General features: G+C 38.2%; 1 protein-coding gene across 6 annotated transcripts in view; it reads left to right on the top strand.

Annotated features, from left to right (window-relative positions):
• LOC111175008 (protein FAM228B) overlaps window positions 1-23,901 on the top strand; it is a 35,719-nt gene that overhangs the window by 4,482 nt on the left and 7,336 nt on the right. For 5 of the 6 annotated variants that reach the window (XM_089922480.1, XM_089922483.1, XM_089922482.1 and 2 more), the window contains 5 exons: window positions 10,681-10,749; window positions 12,252-12,443; window positions 13,115-13,195; window positions 16,372-16,459; window positions 16,554-16,710. In XM_089922480.1, coding sequence (XP_089778606.1) covers window positions 10,681-10,749; window positions 12,252-12,443; window positions 13,115-13,195; window positions 16,372-16,459; window positions 16,554-16,710 — 587 coding nt within the window. The remainder of the gene's footprint in view (window positions 1-10,680; window positions 10,750-12,251; window positions 12,444-13,114; window positions 13,196-16,371; window positions 16,460-16,553; window positions 16,711-23,901) is intronic. The other variant, XM_089922484.1, reaches the window with a different exon arrangement.

Here is a 23,901-nt window from a genome sequence, read left to right as displayed (position 1 = left end):
TGCAATGGTAAATGGGAGTGTTTCCTTAATTTCTCTTTCAGATTTTTCATCATTAGTGTATAGGAATGCAGGAGATTTCTGTGCATTAATTGTGTATCCTGCAACTTTACCACATGGTGTTGATTAGCTCTAGTAGTTTTCTGGTGGCATCTTTAGGATTCTCTATGTATAGTGTCATGTCATCTGCAAACAGTGACAGTTTTACTTCCTCTTTTCCAATTTGTATTCCTTTTATTTCTTTTTCTTCTCTGATTGCTGTGGCTAGGACTTCCAAGACTATGTTGAATAATAGTGATGAGAGTGGACATCCTTGTCTTGGTCCTGATCTTAGAGGAAATGCTTTCAGTTTTTCACCATTGAGAATGATGTTTGCTGTGGGTTTGTCATATATGGCCTTTATTATGTTGAGGTAGTTTCCCTCTGTGCCCATTTTCTGGAGAGTTTTTTATTATAAATAGGTGTTGAATTTTGTCAAAAGCTTTTTCTGCATCTATTGAGATGATCATATGGTTTTTATTCTTCAATTTGTTAATATGGTGTATCACATTGATTCATTCACGTATATTGAAGAATCCTTGGATCCCTGGGATAAATCCCACTTGATCATGGTGTATGATCCTTTTAATGTGTTGTTGAATTCTGTTTGCTAATATTTTGTTGAGGGTTTTTGCATCTATATTCATGAGTGATACTGGTCTGTAATTTTTTTTTTTTGTGGTATTTTTGTCTGGTTTTGGTATCAGGGTGATGGTGGCCTCATAGAATGAGTTTGGGAGTGTTTCTTTGCAGTTTTTTGGAAGAGTTTGAGAAGGATGGGTGTTAACTCTTCTCTAAATGTTTGATAGAATTCACCTGTGAAGCCATCTGGTCCTGGACTTTCGTTTGTTGGAAGATTTTTTTTTTTTTTAGCGGTACACGGGCCTCTCACTGCCGTGGCCTCTCCCGTTGCGGAGCACAGGCTCCAGAGGCGCAGGCTCAGCGGCCATGGCTCACGGGCCCAGCCGATCCGCGGCACGTGGGATCCTCCCAGACCGGGGCACGAACCTGTGTCCCCTGCGTTGGCAGGCAGACCCTCAACCACTGCGCCACCAGGGAAGCCCTGTTGGAAGATTTTTAATCACGGTTTCAATTTCATTACTTCTGATTGGTCTGTTCATATTTTCTGTTTCTTCCTGGTTCCGTCTTGGAAGGATATACCTTTCTAAGAATTTGTCCATTTTTTCCAGGTTGTCCATTTTATTGGCATAGAGTTGCTTGTAGTAGTCTCTTAGGATGGTTTATATTTCTGCGGTGTCTGTTGTAACTTCTCCTTTTTCATTTCTAATTTTATTGATTTGAGTCCTCTCCCTCTTTTTCTTTTTTTTTTTTTTTTTTTTGCGGTACATGGGCCTCTCACTGTTGTGGCCTCTCCCGTTGCAGAGCACAGGCTCCGGACGTGCAGGCTCAGCGGCCATGGCTCACGGGCCTAGCCGCTCCGTGGCATGTGGGATCTTCCCAGACCGGGGCACGAACCGTGTCACCTGCATTGGCAGGTGGACTCTCAACCACTGTGCCACCAGGGAAGCCCTCTCCCTCTTTTTCTTGATGAGTCTGGCTAATGGTTTATCAATTTTGTTTATCTTCCCAAAGAACCAGCTTTTAGTTTTATGGATCTTTGGTATTGTTTTGTTTCTATTTCATTTATTTCAGCTCTGATCTTTATTATTTCTTTCCTTCTACTAACTTGGGATTTGTTTTTCTTTCTCTAGTTCCTTTAGGTGTAAGGTTAGATGGTTTATTTGAGATGTTTGTTGTTTCTTGAGGTAGGATTGTATTGCTATAAACTTCCCTCTTAGAACTGCTTTTGCTGCATCCCATAGGTTTTGGATCGTTGTGTTTTCATTGTCATTTGTCTCTAGGTATTTTTTGATTTCCCCTTTAATTTCTTCAGTGATCTATTGGTTATTTAGTAACGTATTGTTTAACCTCCCTGTGTTTGTGTTTTTTACATTTGTTTTCCTGTAATTGATTTCTAATTTCATAACGTTGTCGTCAGAAAAGATGCTTGATATGATTTCAATTTTCTTAAATTTACTAAGGATTGATTTGTGACCCAAGATGTGATCTATCCTAGAGAATGTTCTGTGTGCACTTGAGAAGAAAGTGTAATCTGCTGTGTTTGGATGGAATGTCCTATAAATATCAATTAAATCTATCTGGCCTATTATTAATTTTCTGTTTGGATGATCTGTCCATTGGTGTAAGTGAGGTTTTAAAGTCCCCCACTGTTATTGTGTTACTGTCGATTTCCTCTTTTATAGCTGTTAGCAGTTGCCTTATATATTGAGGTGCTCCTATGTTGGGTGCATATATATTTATAATTGTTATATCTTCTTCTCGGATTGATCCCTTGATCATTGTGTAGTGTCCTTCCTTGTCTCTTGTAACATTCTTTATTTTAAAGTCTATTTTATCTGATACAACTATTGCTACTCCAGCATTCTTTTGATTTCCATTTGCATGGAATATCTTTTTCCATCCCCTCACTTTCAGTCTGTATGTGTCCCTAGGTCTGAAGTGGGTCTCTTGTAGACAGCATATATATGGGTCTTGTTTTTGTATCCATTCAGCAAGCCTGTGTCTTTTGGTTGGAACATTTAATTCATTCACATTTAAGGTAATTGTTGATATGTATGTTCCTATTACCATTTTGTTAATTGTTTTGGGTTTGTTTTTGTAGGTTCTTCTCTTGTGTTTTCCACTTAGAGAAGTGCCTTAAGCATTTGTTGTAGAGCTGGTTTGGTGGTGCTGAATCCTGTTAACTTTTGCTTGTCGGTAAAGCTTTTGATTTCTCCATCGAATCTAAATGAGATCCTTGCTGGGTAGAGTAATCTTGGTTGTAGGTTCTTCCCTTTCATCACTAAGTATATCATGCCACTCCCTTCTGGCTTGTAGAGTTTCTGCTGAGAAATCAGCTGTTAACCTTATGGGAGTTCCCTTGTATGTTATTTGTTGTTTTTCCCTTGCTGCTTTCAATAATTTTTCTTTGTCTTTAATTTTTGCCAATTTGATTGCTATGTGTCTCGGTGTGTTTCTCCTTGGGTTTATCCTGTATGGGACTCTCTACGCTTCCTGGACTTGGGTGGCAATTTCCTTCCCCATGTTTGGGAAGTTTTCGACTATAATCTCTTCAGATGTTTTCTCAGGTCCTTTCTCTCTCTCTTCTCCTTCTGGGACCCCTATAATGTGAATGTTGTTGCGTTTAATGTTGTCCCAGAGGTCACTTAGGCTGGCCTCATTTCTTTTCATTCTTTTTTCTTTATTCTGTTCTGCAGCAGTGAATTCCACCATTGTGTCTTCCAGGTCACTTATCCGTTCTTCTGCCTCAGTTATTCTGGTATTGATTCCTTATAATGTATTTTTCATTTCAGTTATTGTATTTTTCATCTCTGTTTGTTCTTTAATTCTTCTAGGTCTTTGTTAAACATTTCTTGCATCTTCTCGATCTTTGCCTCCATTCTGTTTCCGAGGTCCTGGATCATCTTCACTATCATTATTCTGAATTCTTTTTCTGGAAGATTGCCTATCTCCACTTCATTTAGTTATTTTTCTGGAGTTTTGTCTTGTTCCTTCATCTGGTACATAGCCCTTTGCCTTTTCATCTTGTCTGTCTTTCTGTGAATGTGGTTTTTGTTCCACAGGCTGCAGGATTGTAGTTCTTCTTGCTTCTGCTGTCTGCCCTCTGGTGGATGAGGGTATCTGAGAGGCTTGTGCAAGTTTCCTGATGGGAGGGACTGGTGGTGGGTAGAGCTGGCTGTTGCTCTGGTGGGCAGAGCTCAGTAAAACTTTAATCCACTTGACTGCTGATGGGTGGGGCTGGGTTCCCTCCCTATTGGTTGTTTGGCCTGAGGCAACCCAACACTGGAGCCTACCTGGGCTCTTTGGTGGGGCTAATGGTGGACTCTGGGAGGGCTCACGCCAAGGAGTACTTCCCAGAACTTCTGCTGCCAGTGTCCTTGTCCTCACGGTGAGACACAGCCACCCCCGCCTCTGCAGGAGACCCTCCAACACTAGCAGGTAGTTCTAGTTCAGTCTCCTGTGGGGTCACTGCTCGTTCCCCTGGGTCCCTATGTGCACACTACTTTGTGTGTGCCCTCCAAGAGTGGAGTTTCTGTTCCCTCAATCCTGTCAAAGTCCTGCAGTCAAATCCCGCCAGCCTTCAACGTCTGAGTCTTTACGAATTCCTCCTTCTGTTGCCGGATCCCCAGGTTGGGAAGCCTGATGTGGGGCTCAGAACCTTCACTCCAGTGGGTGGACTCTTGTGGTATAAGTGTTCTCCAGTTTGTGAGTCACCCACCCAGGAGATATGGGATTTGATTTTATTGTGATTGCACCCCTCCTACCATCTCATTGTGGCTTCTCCTTTGTCTTTGGATGTGGGGTATCTTTTTTGGTGAGTTGCAGTGTCTTCCTGTTGATGATTATTTAGCAGTTAGTTGTGATTCCGGTGCTCTCTCAGGAGGGAGTGAGAGCACGTCCTTCTACTCCGGATCTTGAACCAATCTCACTATAGTTTATTTTACATTTAAATTTTTTTATACAAATATAATCTTATGTATTATTTTTGTCAGGCTTCTTTCACTCAGTATAATTTGCAGTTCATCCATGTTGTTTCATGTTTCAGTACTTAGTTCCTTTTTTTTTTTTTTTTTTTGCTGAATGCTATATACCCCAGTTTGTCTATTCTGTCATTGGATGTTTGGGTTGTTTACAGTTTTTGGCTCTTATAAATAAAGCTGTTAGGAACATTCATGTACATGTCTTTATATGGATATATATTTTCATTACTGTTGGGTAAACATCTAGTTGTAGAATGCCTAGGTCATATGGTAAATGAATTTAATATTTTATGAAACTGCCAACTGTTTTCCAAAATTATATTATATTATTTATTTATTTATTTTTCTGGTGCGCGGGCCTCTCACTGTTGTGGCCTCTCCTGTTGCGGAGCACAGGCTCCGGACACGCAGGCTCAGCAGTCATGGCTTATGGACCCAGCCGCTCTGTGGCATGTGGGATCTTCCTGGACCGGGGCACGAACCCGTGTCCCCTGCATCGGCAGGCGGACTCTCAACCACTGCGCCACCAGGGAAGCCCAAAGTTATATTATTTTATATTTCCACTAGCAGTGTATGGGAGTTCCAGTGTTTCACATCCTAGCCAACATTTGGTACAGTCTGTGTGTGTGTGTGTGTGTGTGTGTGTGTGTGTGTGTGTGTAGGTGTAGTCTTTTGAGACATTCTAAAAGATGTAGAGTCACATTTCAAAAGATGTAGAGTCACATTTCATTGTGTGGTGTTTTAAAAAAATTAAAAATTTTTTGGCTGCGTTGGGTCCTAGTTGCAGCTCGTGGGATCTTTGTTGAGGCATGTGGGATCTTTGTGGTGGTGCGCGGGCTTCTCTCTAGTTGTGGCGTGCAAGTTTTCTCTAGTTGCGGCATGCAGGCTCCAGGGTGCGTGGGCTCTGTAGTTTGCGGCACACAGGCTCTCTAGTTGAGGTGTGCAAGCTCAGTAGTTGTGGCACGCGAGCTTAGTTGCCCTATGGCATGTGGGATCCCAGTTCCCCGACTAGGGATCGAACCCGCGTCCCCTGCATTGTAAGGCGGATTCTTTACCACTGGACTATCAGGGAAGTCCCTCATTGTGTGTTTTTTTTGTTGTTGTTGTTGTTGTTTTTTGCGGTACTTGGGCCTCTCACTGTTGTGGCCTCTCCCATTGCGGAGCACAGGCTCTGGACGCGCAGGCTCAGCAGCCATGGCCCATGGGCCCAGCCGCTCCGTGGCATGTGGAATCCTCCCGGACCGGGGCACGAACCCGTGTCCCCTGCATTGGCAGGTGGACTCTCAACCACTGCGCCACCAGGGAAGCCCGTGCATTTTTTAATTTAAAATTCACTACCTTAAAGTGTACAATTCAGTGGTTTTTAGTATATCCACAAGGTTGTATAACCATCACCTCTCTAATTCCAGAACATTTTCATCACCCCAAAAAGGAAACTCATACCCTTTAGCAGTCCTTGTCCATTCCCTTCTCCCTTGTTCTCTGGCAACTGCTAATCTACTTTCTCTTAGATTTGTCTATTCTGGACATTGTATACAAATGGAATCATGTAGTATGTGGTCCTTTGTGTCTGAGTTCTTCCACTTAGCATACTGTTTTCATGGTTCATCCATGTTGTAGCATGTATCAGCACTTCATTCTTTTTTATGGCCAAATGATACTCCAGTATATGGATATACCACATTTTATTTATCCATTCATCAGTGGATGGGCAGTTGGATTTTTTCTGGTTTTTGACTATTATGAACAATGCTGCTGTGAACATTGTATACAAGTTTTTGTGTGAACATATGTTTTCAGCTGTCTTGGGTATATAACCTAGGAATGGAATTGCTAAGTCATATGGTAATTCTGTGTTTAACTTTTTGAGGAGCTGCCTACTGTTTCCAACAGTGGCTGTACCATTTTACATTCTCATCAGCAATGTATGAAGGTTTCAGTTTCTCTACTGCTTAGAGTTCATTGAACCTCTAGTATCGGTGAGCGTATAGTTCCCAACACATTTGGAAAAATTTCAGCCATCGTTTCTTAAAATATTTTTTCTACCCCACCCCTTCTCCTTTTGGGAAATAAAATTACATGTTTAATCGCCTGCTTAAAGCTTTCCCATAGCCCACTGATTATCTGTTAAACTTTTTCATACTTTTCCTTCCTGCATTTCATTTTGGACAGCTTCTATTATGATTTTAACTTTACTAATCATTTCTTCTGTAATACCCAGTCTGTTGATAATCCTGTCTGTTGTATTTTTCATTTCAGACATTGTGGTTTTTATCCCTTAAGTTTTTAGGGGACCTTTTAAAAAATCTTCCCTGTCTCAAAACGTCTGCTGTTTCGTCTAGCTTCCTGCACTTATGAACTATTTTAATGTCTTGGTCTAATAATTATATCATCTGTGTCATTTCTGGGGTAGGTTTTTTTTTAAATATCTATTTGGCTGCACCAGGTCTTCGTTGCTGGGTGTGGGATCCTTAGTTGCAGCATGTGGGATCTTTAGTTGCGGCCTGCAAACTCTTAGTTGCGGCATGTGGGATCTAGTTCCCTGAGCAGGGATCAAACTTAGGCCCCCTGCATTGGGAGCATGGAGTCTTAGCCACTGGAACACAAGGGAAGTCTCCTCTGGGGTAGTTTTGATTGATTCTTTTCATTAGTCAAATTTTCCTGCTTCTTTATGTGCCTGGTGATTTTTTTTTTTTAATTTCTGAGATATACATTTTAAAGTAATAACTAGAATTATGACTTATAACATTATACCAGAACATATAAGATTTTTAGAAATTTCATGTAATGTCTGAAACATTTATATAAACATATTTCCATACAAATAACCCAAAGAAAGTTTAGTATTAGTTGTTTTTTTTTGTTTGTTTTTTTATATTGCAGGTTCTTATTAGTCATCAGTTTTATACACATCAGTGTATACATGTCAATCCCAATCGTCCAATTCAGCACACCACCATCCCCACCCCACCACGGTTTTCCCCCCTTGGTGTCCATACGTTTGTTATCTACATCTGTGTCTCAACCTCTGCCCTGCAAACTGGTTCATCTGTACCATTTTTCTAGGTTCCACATACATGCGTTAAGATACGATATTTGTTTTTCTTTTTCTGACTTACTTCACTTTGTATGGCAGTCTCTAAGTCCATCCACGTCTCAGCAAATGACTCAATTTTGTTCCTTTTTATGGCTGAGTAATATTCCATTGTATGTATGTACCACAACTTCTTTATCCATTCGTCTGTTGATGGACATTTAGGTTTCTTCCATGACCTGTATGCCTGGTGATGTTTTTAATTGGATGCCAGATGTGAATTTTTCCTTGTTGAGTGCTGGATATCTTTGATTTCCAATAAATATGCTGAGCTTTGTTCTGGTATGCGGTTAAGTTACTTGGGCACAGTCTGATTTTTTTCATGTCTTGCCACCAAGCTTTGTTAGACAGAACTGTAGTATCATTTAGTGTATGGCCAATTTTGCTTTAGTACTTATTTTGTAAAACCCCTCTAAGTACTCAACTGTTTTATGCACCATAAAGTTTGTCACCCTGGCTGATGTTAAGAGGAATAACTCCTGGGGTTGTGTGACCTCTAGGGATTGTTCCCCTAATCCTTTCAGGTACTTCTTTGCCCAGTGTTTCTTTGGGTAGTTTCTCCACATGCATATAGTGTTCAGCATTCACCTGAAGATGCACGGGGGACCCTCTACAGATCTAATTCTCTGCAGATCCCCAAAGCTCTTTCTCTGTATGACTTTCTTCCCTCTGGTACTGTGCTCTATGAACTGTAGCTACCCTGGCCTCCCCAGACTCCCAGCTCCCCTGCTCATTTCAGGGAGACAGGTGGATTCCACCTGATTTCCTCCTCTCTGTGCCACAGTCTGGAAATTCTCTCCAGGCTCTAATGAGCTATTTTAAGGCTCACCTTGTGTTCTGTATCTCAGGGGCCACTGTCCTTCATAGCCTGATGTCCAGTGTCTTGAACTGTTGTTTGACTTTTTTTTTTTTTAAGGTAGGAGGATAAATCTGTTCTCTCTTATTCTATCTTCCTTCCTAACTTTCTTTCTTCTATTCCATTCTTTTATTTATCATTTCTAGGACTCCAGTTATCAACTTGTTGAACCTTTTGCTATTGTCTCATAAGTTGCTACAACTCTATTCATTTTCCAGTCTTTTTTCTTCCTGTTTCCCAGATTGGATAAATTCTAATGATTTGAATTCAAGTTCACTGACTCTTTTTATGTCATCTTAAATCTGCTGTAAAACCCATTTAAGTTTGTTTGTTTTTTAAATTTAAGAGCTGTATTTTCCACTTGGTTATTTTTCAGTCTCTATTTTTCTGCGGAGGTTTTCTATTCATTCATTATGAGCATATTTTCCTATAACTTCTTAAACATAGCTATAATAGTTGACCTAGAATCCTTGTATAGCTATAATAGTTGACCTAGAATCCTTGTCTGCTAATTCCAACATATGGGCCATCTCAGAGTTGGTCTCCAGTTGATTGTCTTTCTGTGTAAGGGTCACGTTTTCCTATTTGTCTAGTGATTTTGGACATTATGAGAGATACATTGTAAAGGGTCTGGATTCTGTTATGTTCCTCTGATTAATACTGAGTTTTTGTTTTAGCAGGCAGTTAACTTGGCTGAACACGAACTCTGAACTTTGTCTCTCCTGCAGTTGGCAGCAGGTGAAATCACTGTTTAGCCTTTTTTAGCTTTAGCTGGGCTCCACGGAGTCTGCTTTGTGCTTATGTAGTTCAAGGGTCTGCCAGAGATTTGGTCTGCAGAATTTGTGGCATTCTGTCTATGGTTTACTCCTTTCAGGTATTTCTCCTCTTCATTTTCCTGCTGCTATGGTTGCCCTGAACTCTGTCTTCTAATTATTGAATCTGTAAAACTGTATTTCTGTCTGCGTTTGAGCTACCTTGTTTAGCTATGACTGAGGCCTGCTGTTAGACAAAAGTCCATAAAGAACTGAAAACTTTTCCAGTGCTGTTCTCTTTTTCCAAGTGTTGACTACCCTTTAGTTTCTTCCTGCTCTGGGTCAGTCTCCAGTGTCTTCAGGTGGTGATTTTAATATTTCAGTACTCATCTTGGTTTTGACAGCAGTAGATTTGCTAGGAATAGCAACTCTGTGAGGCAGAAAGAACAAAGAAAATGAATTTGGAGTTAGATACATTTGAGTTTGAATTCTGGGCTCAGTGCAGGATTTTCTAGGCTTCTGGTTGTTGCTTAACTCCCTTGAGCCTTAATTTCCTTGTGTGTTAATGGGGAAGGCTAGTTCTTAGATTTTGAGATTTTACTCATCTATTCTAGAAAACAAGGGTAGTGGAAATGAAGACAATTCCAATGACAGTTAATTTGAGAATATTTTATTTTTGTGTAATTATGAGAGGATTTCAAAGGCCCATCCCAAATGTCCACTTTGGGACTCTTTTATTATTAATCATTTTTTCCATTGTGGAAAAATTATATCATAAAATTTACTCTTTTTAACTATTTTTAAGTGTGTAAGTCAGTGATGTTAAGTACATTCACATGTATGCTAGAAATCAACCTCTTGCATTTTCTGACATGTTTAATTGTGGAAAATTTGTTATGAAAATGGAAAATTTTAATTTTATGAGCTATTTCCTGAAGATTGTGTTGCTTTAAAATACTGAACATGTGGCTTGTTCATAAAAAGTATTAATATTTGATAGCTATAATGACTAAATGAATTCAAATAGAATTCATTCAGAGTAAATGAATTCAAATAGAGGCCTGATTGTATCACTTTATAGGATGTGAAAAAAGATGGGTTTTACCTACCATGTGTGTCTGGGCGAAGTCATTTGACCATATTGGGACTCAAAATGTCTGTGATCTGAGTTATTTTTTCCCTAGAATGAACTGTAGCTGAGAGCAGAAAGATTCAAATCCTCTTTAAAAAGTACGGATGATATGATTTGAAGTAGAAAAATTGGATTTATAGAGAACTTTCCAGGGATATGTATGTCACATAAAATATTATGAGTCTAGGTAGTATTAATAATTTAATTTTCAAATATTTGATTTTCAAAATGTCATTCTGTCATTTTAGGCATTAGCTAAAGAAGATATTGATGCAGCTATTCAATCAATATTATACAGAGAAAATTATATAATTAAGGTAAGAATTGGCTGCAGAATGTGTCTCAAAAATTAAATTTTGTTTTTCCATTTCAGATGTAGTACATTGTCATTATAAAAATTTTAGGGGGCTTCCCTGGTGGCGCAGTGGTTGAGAGTCCGCCTGCCGATGCAGGGGACACGGGTTCGTGCCCCGGTCCGGGAGGATCCCACATGCTGCGGAGCGGCTAGGCCCGTGAGCCATGGCCACTGTGCCTGCGTGTCCGGAGCCTATGCTCCGCAACGGGAGAGGCCACCAACAGTGAGAGGCCCACGTACCGCCAAAAAAAAAAAAAAAATTTTAGAAAATATAGAAAACAATTAAAACACTCATTAGCCTTTAGGATTGAACTTAAAAGAGCTCTGAGATTGCTTTAATTTAGTTCCTTTCTTCCTGTACTTTGTGAGGACTCTTTTATAGATACCTTGTAAGAGTTTCCTCCTACTCACTTGTTCCTTCATGTTAGTGGGGCTTCTGTGGAGTCACTGGGTATTCTTATTTTTTTTTCTGGCTGTGCTGTGCGGCTTGTGGGATCTTAGTTCCCTGACCAGGGATTGAACTCGGCCCCTCGGCAGTGAAGGTGTGGAGTCCTAATGACTGGACCGCCAGGGAATTCCCTCCATAGAATATTCTTCTTCCTCATTCTGTGTCATTCCTTCTCTTCCTAGATAACTCTGTTCTTTAAGGCCCATCCCAAATGTCTACGAATTTGGAAATCTTTTAAAAAATTTAATTTTTCTATTGTAAAATATATATAACATAAAATTTGCTTTTTAACCATTTTTGAGTGTACAATTCAGTGACATTAATTACATTTATCTGTTGAGCAACCATAACCACTATGTATTTCTAAACCTTTTTCATCACCCCAACCAAAACTTTGTAGTCATTAAGTAGTAACTTCCCAGCTCTCCTTCCGCAAACCTCTGGTAACATCTAATTTATTTTCTGTCTCTGAATTTGCCTATTCTAGACATTTCATATAAGTGGAATCCTACAATATTTATCCTTTTGTGTCTGTCATATTTCACTTAGCATATTGCTTTTAAGGCTCATCCATGTTGTAGCATGTGTCAGAACTTCACTCCTTTTTATGATTGTATAATATTCCATTATACGTATATACCACATTTTGTTTATACCTTCATCTGTTGATGAACACTGGAGTTGTTTCCACCTTTTGGCTGTTGTGAGTAATGATGCAGTGAACACTGGTATACTAGTATCTGTTTGAACCCCATATATCTCTTGCTACATGGTCCCTCCTCCTGTTGTTTTGTAGATTTGTTTTGTTGTCTGTCTTCCAGGGAGAGCAGGCATGTTGTCTAATTTATTCACGTATTCTTTGTTTCCCGTATTGTGTGTGTCACACAGAAGCCAACCAAATGATTTAATTAATGGATGATTTTGTAGGTTATTCTTATGAATATAAATTAAGTTTAAAATTTGGAACAAGAAAACTTTAAGATAATATATTTGTCTTTCCTATCACTGTTTACTAGGAACTAGGTAAGTATTTAAAGCATCATGACTTCTTAAATGCAAGAAAAAAAGAGATATTATATAAAAGATGGGTTGACCATGTGGCAGATCCTCTCCAGAAGAGAATTATAGAAAATGTTGCTTCACATAAGAAGATTAAAAAAAGGAGACAAGAGGAATTAGATGCTTTTTTAAAATACGTAAATAAAAAGGTACTAAGAGATCATTTATTACTTTTTTCAGTTGCTTTAAAAGCTATAGTTATCTTTATTTATAATCATCCAAACAGCCTGCCCTTCCCAATTCTGTATATGTGTAATCTGTACTCCGTTATAGCACATACTATTCTTAAATCCAGGGCATGTGGAAAGGATGGAGGGAACGGGTTAGGTCTGAATTTAAATGTGTACATTAGAATAATTTTTCTTTCTTTCTCCTATGTAATTGTTAATTTTATATACCAATTTAAAAAAATTGGACTCTAGGTTCAAGATATATGTTTTTTTGAATTTTTTGTTTTTTATTCTGGAACTTGATTATTTATAAAGCTATAAAATATTTCTGTTCTCCTGGCATTTTTAAGAGATCTGAGATGTTTGAATATTAAGTACCTAAAAACAAATTCCTGTATCTTTTAGTGTTCCAACATCCTTTATTAAAATCTTGCAAATTTTAAGTAGATTCCTTCTATCACTATAATATTTCTTACTTAAATACATTAAATTTAATTTCCAATTTGGTCTTCCCTTCCCTTTTGCATTTGTCATCGATGCCATTTCAAAGCATAAGAGTGGAACTGTGTGTTTGACTCTTGAGTCCTGTTATGCTCAAAATTAATTATGGACTGCTTGTTCTTATGTGTGGTTTTATTTCCTTCCTATAGGGAAATGCATTTATAGAGCATTATGATCCAAAAGAATATGATCCTTTTTACATGAACAAAGAGGACCCGAATTTTCTGAAGGTAGATTTCTAATTTTAACTTTGGTATTATGTGGTTTGTTTTTTTGAGCAGTCCTAGTATATAAGTAGTCCTTTAGTGATTTCCAACGAATGCAGTAAAATCTTAAGAATCATGTCCCATCTCCATATCTTAGAAAGGAACAAAAAAGCCAAAGTCCAAAGTAAATTAAACCTCTGTAAAATTTGAAAATATTGTATAATAATTGGGTGATAGATAATGTTAAAAAATTTCAGACTTTTAAATTTGTTACAAAAGTAATATATTTTTATGATATATAAATGAGAAAATCAATTTTAAAATAAAGAATAAGAGACCACTCACAATTCCATTACCCAGAATGAACTCATGAACATTTTTCTGTATATTCTTCAAGACTTCTTTCTAATTATAAACCAACTATACTTCAATTAAAAAAAAAAAGACTTCTTTCTATGGGTAGGTATATGTACACATTTTTATTTAACAAGAATGGGATCATACCACACATTAGGTTTTAAAATCTTTTTTTTCTCAGTAGTTTATGATTTGCTTTCTTTCTTTGTCAATAAATGTAAATATACAATTGTAATCAATACATGGTATTCTGTTATTAATAGCTAACTTGCATTGAGAGCTTAACCAAATGTTAAGATTTCTTTTCACTTTATTTCAGCATTCACTGCTAATTTACAAATAAGGCAAGTGAGGCACGGGTAGGTTAAGTTACTTGTCCAAGGTTACACAGCTGTAAATAGCAGAGTACGGGGATGTTTCTAAACACATATACTATCTTGCTATACCATCTTTTTTTTTTTTTTTAACATACTCCTTATTTTGAACCTCTAGATTGTTTTTGACCTATTGTTGTTATAAATGACATTATGATGAACATCCCTGTAACTATTTATTTCTTAATTTTTTCCGTTGGGTAAGTTGCTAGAAGTAGAATTGCTGGGTTAAAAATTATGCATGATTTTAATTCATATCACGAAATTGTCCTCCAGAATGGTTATATAAATTTGTACCTCCTCCCGAGAATGTATTTTTTCCACACTTTTGCTAATAGTGGATATTATTAAAGAAAATAAAACAAAAAACCTACCTTGAATCATAGACATTTTAAACTGCTGGTAGTTGCAGGGCAAAGCAGGTCTTTTAAGTTTTTCCCCAAATTAGGGTGTATGTATGTGCTATTGTCCCTATTTTTATAGGTCAGAGTTAAACTGAGAGTTTAGAGTTAGATCCTTAGACATACTAACTAGTAGCATACCTGGTAAGGGTTAGAATTGGGATTTGAAATCAGATCTTTTTTATAAAATAAATTTATTTATTTATTTAATTTTTGGCTGTTTTGGGTCTTCGTTGCTGTGCGCGGGCTTTCTCTTGCTGCAGCAGGGGCTACTCTTCAGCGTGGTGCGCGGGCTTCTCATTGCAGTGGCTTCTCTTGTCGCGAAGCACGGGCTCTAGGCATGCGGGCTTCAGTAGTTGTGGTTCGCGGGCTCCAGAGCGCAGGCTCAGTAGTTGTGGCACATGGGCTTAGTTGCTCCACGGCATGTGGGATCTTCCCGGACCAGGGCTCGAACCTGTGTCCCCTGCATTGGCAGGCGGATTCTCAACCACTACACCACTAGGGAAGCCTGAAACCAGATCTTTTGGATACCAGAATTCCATTCTGTTCTTTCACCGTGTTGCCACTCTAAATGAAGCTGATAGGTGACCTCTTGAGGTAAGCTGAGCACTTTGAGGTTATAGCAGCAGTTCTCAAAGTGAGGTACATAGACCTTTGACAGCCCCAAAACCCTTCTAGGGGGTCCATTAGGCCAAAACTTTTCATAATAGTGCCAAATTTTATTTGCCTTTTTCATTGTGTTGACATTTGCACTGATGGTACAGAAGCAGTGTTGGGTAAAACTGCTAGTACCTTAGAGCTACTTAAGTCAGTGTTACCAAATTATACTGGTACTGTACTCATATTCTTCACCGTCATGCACTCACAGTAAAAAAAAAAAAAAAATTCAATTTCACTTAATGTCCTTGATCAAACAGTAAAAAAATTATTAATTTTATTAAGTCTTACTCCCCCCCTTTTTAATTGAAGTATAGTTGATTTACAATGTTAGTTCCTAGTGTTCAGCAAGGTGATTTGGTTTTTTAGTTTTTCAGATTCTTTTCCATTATAGTTTATTACAAGATATTGAATATAATTCTCTGTGCTATACAATAAGACCTTGTTGTTTATCTGTTTTACTCTATGTAGGAGTTTGTATCTGCTAATTCCAAACTCCTAATTCATTCCTCCCCTCCAAGTCTTGGTCTTTTCTACACATCTTTTTAATATTCTGTGATGAAATGGGAGGTATGCAAAGAGCATTTCTGCATACTGAAATACAGTATGATTGTTTGAATTGTGAGCTGAACTGGCTGATTTTTTTTCATGGAACATCATTTTTACTTGAAAGAATGACTTACAGACTATGTTTATTAAGTCTTGGGTGTTTGGTAGACATTTTCTGGAAAATTAATGAAGTGAGTCTGTCACTTCAAGAAAAACAGCTGACAATATTTGTTGCCAGTGATAAAATGTGAACTTTCAAACAAAAATTTGAATTTTTGAAATACTGACCATGATGTGTGACAGTGTTCCAATACTCAAAGACTTTACTGATGAGATTGGTGATGATATTAATGAATGTGATTATTGTATAATGAAATGTATTAACATTTGGAAGACCTCACATAACTCAGTGATCTAATTTTCTCTAAACAACCAATTCATGATATGGATAAAAGATTCATTCAGAGTTCAAGTCCAAGATGGACCAATGGATTTTAATGTAGCAGAGTTTGAATAATTCATTGATATGGTTCCAGATTCTACATCATAACTGACCTTTAAGAAGCTGCCACTTGTTGAGTTTGGGTATAGTATTGATATCTAAAAAGAATATCCACAGTGATCTGAAAAGGCTATTAAAACAAGAGCTAACCATGCTTCTTTGGCTGAAGGGCCTTGTTAGGAGATGTATTGGAGTGCTGCCATCTCTTTGTAATGTGTTAAATATATATAATAATTAGATTGCTGTTAGTTTGTAGATGCTGTAATCTTGATTATTCTGGCATAAGAGCTTGGCATGGATGCTTAGAATAGACTGAAAAAGAGCTGGAACCCAGTCCTCAAAGAAGTGTTTTTCTTGTAGGTTACCATCCCACCATTTCGTGACCCTTTGAAAAAGGCACAATATGACAAAGACGATGGAAAAAGAATTCTTCTTCAGTGTGAGACTGGTACTTAGTTTCTAATTGTTACGTGGTTTCATAACCCAAGAGTAATGGGAGTTGCATTTAAGGATGCTAATTTAGGTTGCTCATCTTCCTACAGGCAGAATATTTACAATGAAAGAATTTAAAGAGCTTGAGAAGGCCAAACTGCATTCCAGATTTCCAGGAATTTCTAATTCAAGGCACTTTATGACTCCAAATGAGTGGCTTAAACTGCCTACAAACTACATAGAGAGTGAATTTTGTAAAAGGAGCAGGTAATGGTTAGTATGATAGAAATTACGGAACCTCTTCGAATTTGAAAACTGTTTCTTGAGACAGTGATATATATTTTGTCATAATTATGATTTTTAAAAACTATTTCAATTTTCAATGAGAAGTCTACTGTAATTCTTGTCTTTGTTCCTCTGTATGTGATGTTTCTTTTTTCTTGCGTACTTTCAAGATTTTCTCTTTGTCTTTGGTTTTCATTAGCTAGTCTATGATGTGTGTAGGTGTTTTTTCCCCTTTCTTTTTGTTTGATCCTACTTAGGGTTCACTGAGATTCTTGTATCTGTGGTTTGATGTCTTTCATTATTTGGGGGGAAATTCTAGGCTGTTATCACTTCAGATATTTCTTATGCCCCATTCTTCCTGTGTGGTTTTTTAAAAAATTTATTGGAGTATAGTTGATTTAAAATGTTGTGTTAGGGCTTCCCTGGTGGCGCAGTGGTTGAGAGTCCGCCTGCCGTTGCAGGGGACACGGGTTCGTGCCCTGGTCCAGGAAGATCCCACATGCCACAGAGCAGCTGGGCCCGTGAGCCATGGCCGCTGAGCCTGCGCGTCCGGAGCCTGTGCTCCGCAACGGGAGAGGCCACAGTAGTGAGAGGCCCACATACCGCAAAAAAAAAAAAAAAAAAAAAAAAGTTTTGTTAGTTTCTGCTGTGTAGCAAAGTGAATCAGTTATACATATACATATATCCACTCTTCTTTTAGATTCTTTACTCATATAGGTTATTACAGAGTATTAAGAAGAGTTCCCTGTGCTATACAGTAGGTTCTTATTAGTTATCTATTTTATATATAGTAGTGTGTATATGTCAATCCCAGTCTCCCAGTTTATCTCTCCCCCGTGTTTTTTTTAACTTAAGTATAGTTGATGTACAATATTATATAAGTTTTTCAGATGCACAGTGCAGTGATTCACAATTTTTAAAAGTTATACTCCATTTATAGTTATTATAAAATATTGGCTATACAAAAATATCCTTACAGCTTATTTATTTTATACATAGTAGTTTTTACCTCTTACTCCCCTACTCCTAACTTGCCCCTTCCCCTTTCCTCTCCCCACTGGTAACTACTAGTTTGTTCTCTGTATCTGTGAGTCTGTTCTTTTTGTTGTTGTTGTTATAGTTACTAGTTTGATTTATTTTTTAATTTATTTATTTATTTTTGGCTGTGTTGGGTCAGGTCTTTGTTGCTGCACGCAGGCTTTCTCTAGTTGCGGCGAGTGGGGGCTACTCTTCGTTGCAGTGCTTGGGCTTCTCATTGTAGTGGCTTCTCTTGTTGCAGAGCACAGGCTCTAGGTGCACGGGCTTCAGTAGTTGTGGCTCGTGGGCTCTAGAGTACAGGCTCCGTAGTTGTGGCGCATGGGCTTAGTTGCTCCGCAGCATGTGGGATCTTCTTGGACCAGGGCCTGAACCCGTGTCCCCTGCATTGGCAGGCGGATTCTTAACAACTGCGCCACCAAGGAAGCCCCTGTTTTATTTTTTAGATTCCACCTGTAAGTGATATCATACCATATTTGTCTTTCTTTGTCTGACTTATTTCACTAAGCATAATACCCTCCAAATCCATGCATGTTGTTGCAAATGGCAAATTTTCATTCTTTTTTCAAGGCTGAGTAGTATTCCATTGTGTGTGTTTTGTGTGTGTGTGTGTGTGTGTATCACATCTTCTTTACTCATTGATCTGTTGATGGACACTTAGGTTGACTGTATATTTTGGCTATTGTAAATACTGCTGCTGTGAACATTGGGATGCTTTTGTTTTTTTCGTATACCCAGGAGTGGAAATGCTAGGTCATATGGTAGTTCTATTTTTAGTTCTATTCTTTTTTTTTTTCCTTTCTGAGGCTCCAGTTCTATGTATGTTAGACCACTTGATATTGTCCCTTAGTTCTTAGATACTCTGTTTTTATTTATTTATGTATTTTTTCTTCTTGTATTTCAGTTGGACAGTTTCTACCCACCTATCTTTAAGTTCACTGAGTCTCTCCTCAGCTGTGTCCCATCTATTGATCACCATCAAATGAACCTTTCCTCAGCTTTGTCTTACATACTGAAGAGACGATCAGAGGAATTCTCCATTTCTGATGTGATGATTTTTATTTCTAGTATTTCCATTTGATTTTTTTCACATAGGTTTAATTTTTCCTAAAATCCTCCATCTGCTCATTCATATTGTTCATCTTTCTGCTAGACTCTTTAACATATTAATCATAGTTATTTTAAGTTCCTTATTTGAGAGTTCCAACTCAGGTTCATTCTGAATCTGGTTCTGTTGACTGCTTTATCTCTTGACAGTGGGATATTTTGTTTTGCTTTTTTTTGGGCATGTCTTGTAAGTTTTAATTGAATGCTAGGCATTAGAGGTAGAATAGTACAGAGTGAATATTTATGTCTAGAAATGAATATGCTTTTTCTTCTGTCAGGCATTAGCATGGAGAATTGGGCTTACCTAGTCAGAAATTGAGCTGGGTTTAGGTATTATTATTGCTATTGTTACTTTCAATGCATCACAGACTTCAGATGCCTCTAGTGGTGGGCTTTTGTTACCTTGTGCTTAGGGTAGGGGCTGGGGTACCTGAGGGGTTTTCTCAGGTGTTCCTGTGCCCTCCTCAGTTTTTGGCTATCCCTGCAAGGCTGCATCACAGAGGTGGAGGGAGTGAAGTGTCTCCATGGTCTTGCTTCATCCCAGAAGTATTCTTTTTTTAAAAATTTATTTTAATTAATTAATTAATTTTTGGCTGTGTTGGGTCTTTGTTGCTGCGCGCGGGCCTTCTCTAGTTGGCAGCAGGTGGGGGCTACTCGTCGTCGTGATGCGTGGGCTTCTTGTTACGGTGGCTTCTCTTGTTGCGGAGCATGGTCTCTAGAGTACAGGCTCAGTGGTTGTGGCACACGGGCTTAGTTGCTCCGCGGCATGTGGGATCTTCCCAGACCAGGGCTCGAACCTGCGTCCCCTGCATTGGCAGGTGCATTCTTAACCACTGTACCACCAGGGAAGCCCCTGCCAGAAGTATTCTGCTGTTGCTTGTTGGTAGGCTCAAAGAGGGAGGTAAAGGAATGTTCTCTGTTTTCTTTATCCTAGCCTCAGTTTTAGGCAAGCCCTATATACTTGAGCCTCAGAAGTAGGGTTTTCTTAGAGTTCCTTTCTCTTCTCCCTGTAGCACCCAAACACTGTCTTATGTCTGTGGTTGTTCTTGGATGGTAGTTTCCTGCCCCTCTTCCAATAGTAGCATACCTCTGCTGGGTTTAAGTATAGGATTCTGGACACAGGCAATTTCTTGCACCTCCTCCTGGGACAGAGGGTTTTTACTCCTACCCCTATCTTAGTAACAATAGAGCCTTAAGTCTGTCCTGGATATAAGAGGATTTCTCATCCCTCCTCCAGAGGTAGATAGAGTTTGCTTTTACTCCTCTCCCAAAAGCACTAGATCTTTGCTTATCACCCTGGGGGAAAAAGAGTTTGCTTCCCTTACGCCAGCAGCTTAATGCTTTGCTTTGTAAGGGGGAAGGATCCAGGAAAGTGGGAAGGGCACTTGTTTACCTAGCGCTGTCAATCTCTTCCTGCATATCTTTGCCACTGATGGGGGTTTTCTCTGGTTTTCTGCTCTGTGCCCAGTCTTTCTTGTTAGCACCTGGTGCAGGCCCATGGAAAAGAGCTTGCTCATGAGTGTAAACACTTCTTATATGAGGTCACCCCAGCTATTCCAAAATGACATGCTAGCCCACACTTGGCCTTTAAGCATCCATTAAAGTTTTAGCTGATATCTTTTGTTTTTAATTATTAGGCTTTATTTGTAGAAGCAGTTTTAAGTTTATCAAAAATTTAAGCAGAAAGAGAATTTCTGTATATTCTGTCCTCCCCATTCCCCACTTTAGTTTCCTCTATTAACATCTTGCATTAGTGTGGTACATCTGTTACATTTTGTGAACCAGTGTTGATTCATCCTTAAATGGAAGCAGAACTCTAATAATTTTCTTATTTTTAAAAAAATTTGCTATAAATGGCACTGTAAATGTTACATAAAACAGAAATAAACCTTAAGACAGAATTCTGAAAGAATGGGCTTTCTACTTTTTTTCATTGTCTTTGAGAATCATAAGCCTAACTCTAGTAATTAGGTAGGGTCCACCCAAACCAGGAATCTGTTCATGACAGTTTTAACTCAGGTTGTATGCGAAGGTGATGATATTGAGAATATTGATTTTATAGTGAGCTAATAATGGGCACATGGTAGGTTCCAATTGCAGTATTTATTTTCATCCTCAGGAAGGTTCTGGAGATGACTAATATGGTAAGGAAAATGTTTTCTTTGGATGATTTTCTGTATTTTTCTCTGTGTATCACATTGCTCTACTCTCGTGGAGGCTAGTATGTTTGGGGAAGACTGGCTTATCTGAGCCCTTGTACTAAATATTAGTCTTTGTATATATCATATGTAAATATCTTATATATTAATACTTTTAATACCTCTTTCATATTTTCCATCACCTTTGGTAATTTCTTTGGATATATTTTCCAGTTTACTATTCTTTTTTCACTGTGTTGAGTATTAAAATTTTAATTTCTGAAATTTTCTCCCCTTACCCATCCCATATGCTTCTTCATTCCTGATAGGCTCTTCTTGATTTCTAGTCTTGGTGATTGGATAATTTATTTCTTTAAACATTTTATATATTGCCATTCTACATTCTGTATTTGATAATTCCAAATTCTGTATTTTGGGGGGATGCTAATAAATCTTTTGTTTTTCTCTGCTGATTCTCATTTATAATGGTTTGCTTTCTCGTATGCTTAGTGAATTTTATTTGTGAGTTCAGTTTATCTTTGGGTGTACTATTGGCCTAAATTGGGGAAACTTTTCTATCTACACAGATGATTTACTTCTGTTTCTGCCTCTGCCAGTAGCTGGGATGCCATCAACCTGGGCCTAACCAGCTCCCTTCAAATGTCTAGGCTCAGTGTGGCAGTCTCAAGTGTGGTGTCCCCACCTTACAGCTGGCATAGACAGGGCTCAGTATTCTGTTAGCTCTGTTATTGGCATCTGCCCTCAGGGATTATTATCTGTTATTCCACCTGCCCTTGCTGCCCACCATTATGGCCGTAAGTTCCCACACCTCTAGCGTCTACTACATCTGTGTGTGTGTTTTTTCCTTAAAGACCCCCTCCTTCTCTTGTAAGACTAGTGACCCCTCAAAGGGTACATTCTATCCAGGGTCTAGTTGTTTGAAGTAAATGGATTCCCTCAAAGCAGTGAATTTCAAATTGTGAATTTCAAAATATACAGTAACAGCTTGAAAAGACTTACCAAGGTGTACATAGGCATGGATAGTCTTAAGGGTCTCAACTTCCAGATTCTGAAGTCTATATGTACTCTTTCCAAAAGTTGATCTGCCTGAGAACCAGCCTGCATTCATATGACTTCTTATCCCACTTTTTAAAAGAGAGGCATATCTTTCAACCTGGTTATAAAAAATTTTAAGGTACCAAATAAAGGGACAAATAAAAATACTGTTTTTTGAGAGAATTCCTTTAATGATGAAGCAAGAAAACTTAACCAACAGGTCTTTCTGTATTTCCCTGTCATATATATTTTATTTTACTTTAATTAACTGATTAATTGATTGATTTAAAGGCATGCTACAGAATCAGGGTACTTGGTCTGTGTTGGGTTGCTTTGAATTTGGAGTGGCTAAAGCTGTATAATTTAGTGATGCTTCTTTTATTTTATTTATTTTTTAATTTTTAATATATATATATATATTAATTTTTGGCTGTGTTGGCTCTTCATTGCTGCGTGCGGGCTTTCTCTAGTTGCTCAGTAGTTGTGACGCACGGGCTTAGTTGCTCTACAGCATGTGGGATCTTCCCAGACCAGGTCTCGAACCCGTGTCCCCTGCATCGTCAGGCAGATTCTTAACCACTGCACCACCAGGGAAGTCCTGATGCTTCTTTTAAATATAGCTGGAATGTTTTCTGGTACTGTCAGAATTTCAAAATATAATAGCTATAATCCTCTGATAACAGTTTTTTGTGATTGCTTTCAGATTTGGTGTGTTTTATTTAATATGGTGGTTAAAATCTATTTTATCACATAGTATCCTAAAATTTTCATTGCTTTTAAGGCGAATACTCATTTTATCTTAATGAATATTTGATATTTTAAAAAATCTATTAAGATACAAACTTATTTAAACTTGCAATGAAAAATTGTAGGTGTCACCTTTAAAATGTTCAAGGGGTTATGTGGTTTTTCAAAACTCTTTTAAGGAGTATATAAACAAAACTGCTTGAAGATCACTGCCTCAGAGCTGCTAGTCAGCCATTACTATATACAGTATATTTTTTGTTCATATATATACATCTTTACATGTACTGTAATTACCTTGAGGATAGTAATTGAGTGGCATAAAGTGCTTGTTTCATGGACTAATGAAGTAATGAGCAGGGAGAGGGGGAGGCCAAAGACCCTGCTATATAAATCTAGGTCACTGGAAGATTGGAGGTGCTATCAGCAGAAGATGGAACATAGGAGGAGCAGATTCAGAAATGCAATTGATGAGTTCAGTTTTGTTCATACTGAGTTTTATATACTGGTAGTCCTTTCAAGTAAAGATGTATTACAGGTTGTTGGAAAAGTGAGGCAACAGCTCAAGAGAGAAGGGGATTTGAGGTTGGAGAACTAAATTAAAGAGTTGTTCACTTTGGAAATGAGAGTAAAAGCGTAAGAATGGATTAGATAGGCTGAGGAGAGAATACTGGGAAAAAGAAAAATACTGAGATGAAAGGTTGTGCTATAAAGTTTAGGAGGTGGGAAGAAGAAAAGGAGACAGAAGAAGCAGTCTGTGATTTGCCACAGATATCAGGAGAGGAAAGGGTGACAAGAAGGATCAGGCACTATGCCAAATACAGAGAACTGAGAGGAAGCCATTGGATTCCTTGACTAAGGAAATTCCTGTCCCTACTTTCAGTTTGCTCTGAGCAGAAGGAGAGGTAGTTGAGAAGTCTAATCCGATAATACTCTTCTCATCCAACCTTTTCACTATTGTTTGGTACCCTTAGTATTTACTCTCATCTCAAGGTTCTGCCCCAGGATAGCTTTGCCTAAGAATGTTCCTGCAGACAAATGGGCCACTGCATTAGTCCTTCTCAGATATATTAACACAGGAAACCCTTTTTTC

The sequence above is a fragment of the Delphinapterus leucas genome, chromosome 13, assembly GCF_059928025.1.
Source record: "Delphinapterus leucas isolate spDelLeu-1000000601 "Yukka" chromosome 13, BTC_Dleu_Yukka2, whole genome shotgun sequence".
In the NCBI taxonomy this organism is placed as follows: Eukaryota; Metazoa; Chordata; class Mammalia; order Artiodactyla; family Monodontidae; genus Delphinapterus; species Delphinapterus leucas.
This window is presented reverse-complemented; position numbering and strand designations above follow the sequence as displayed.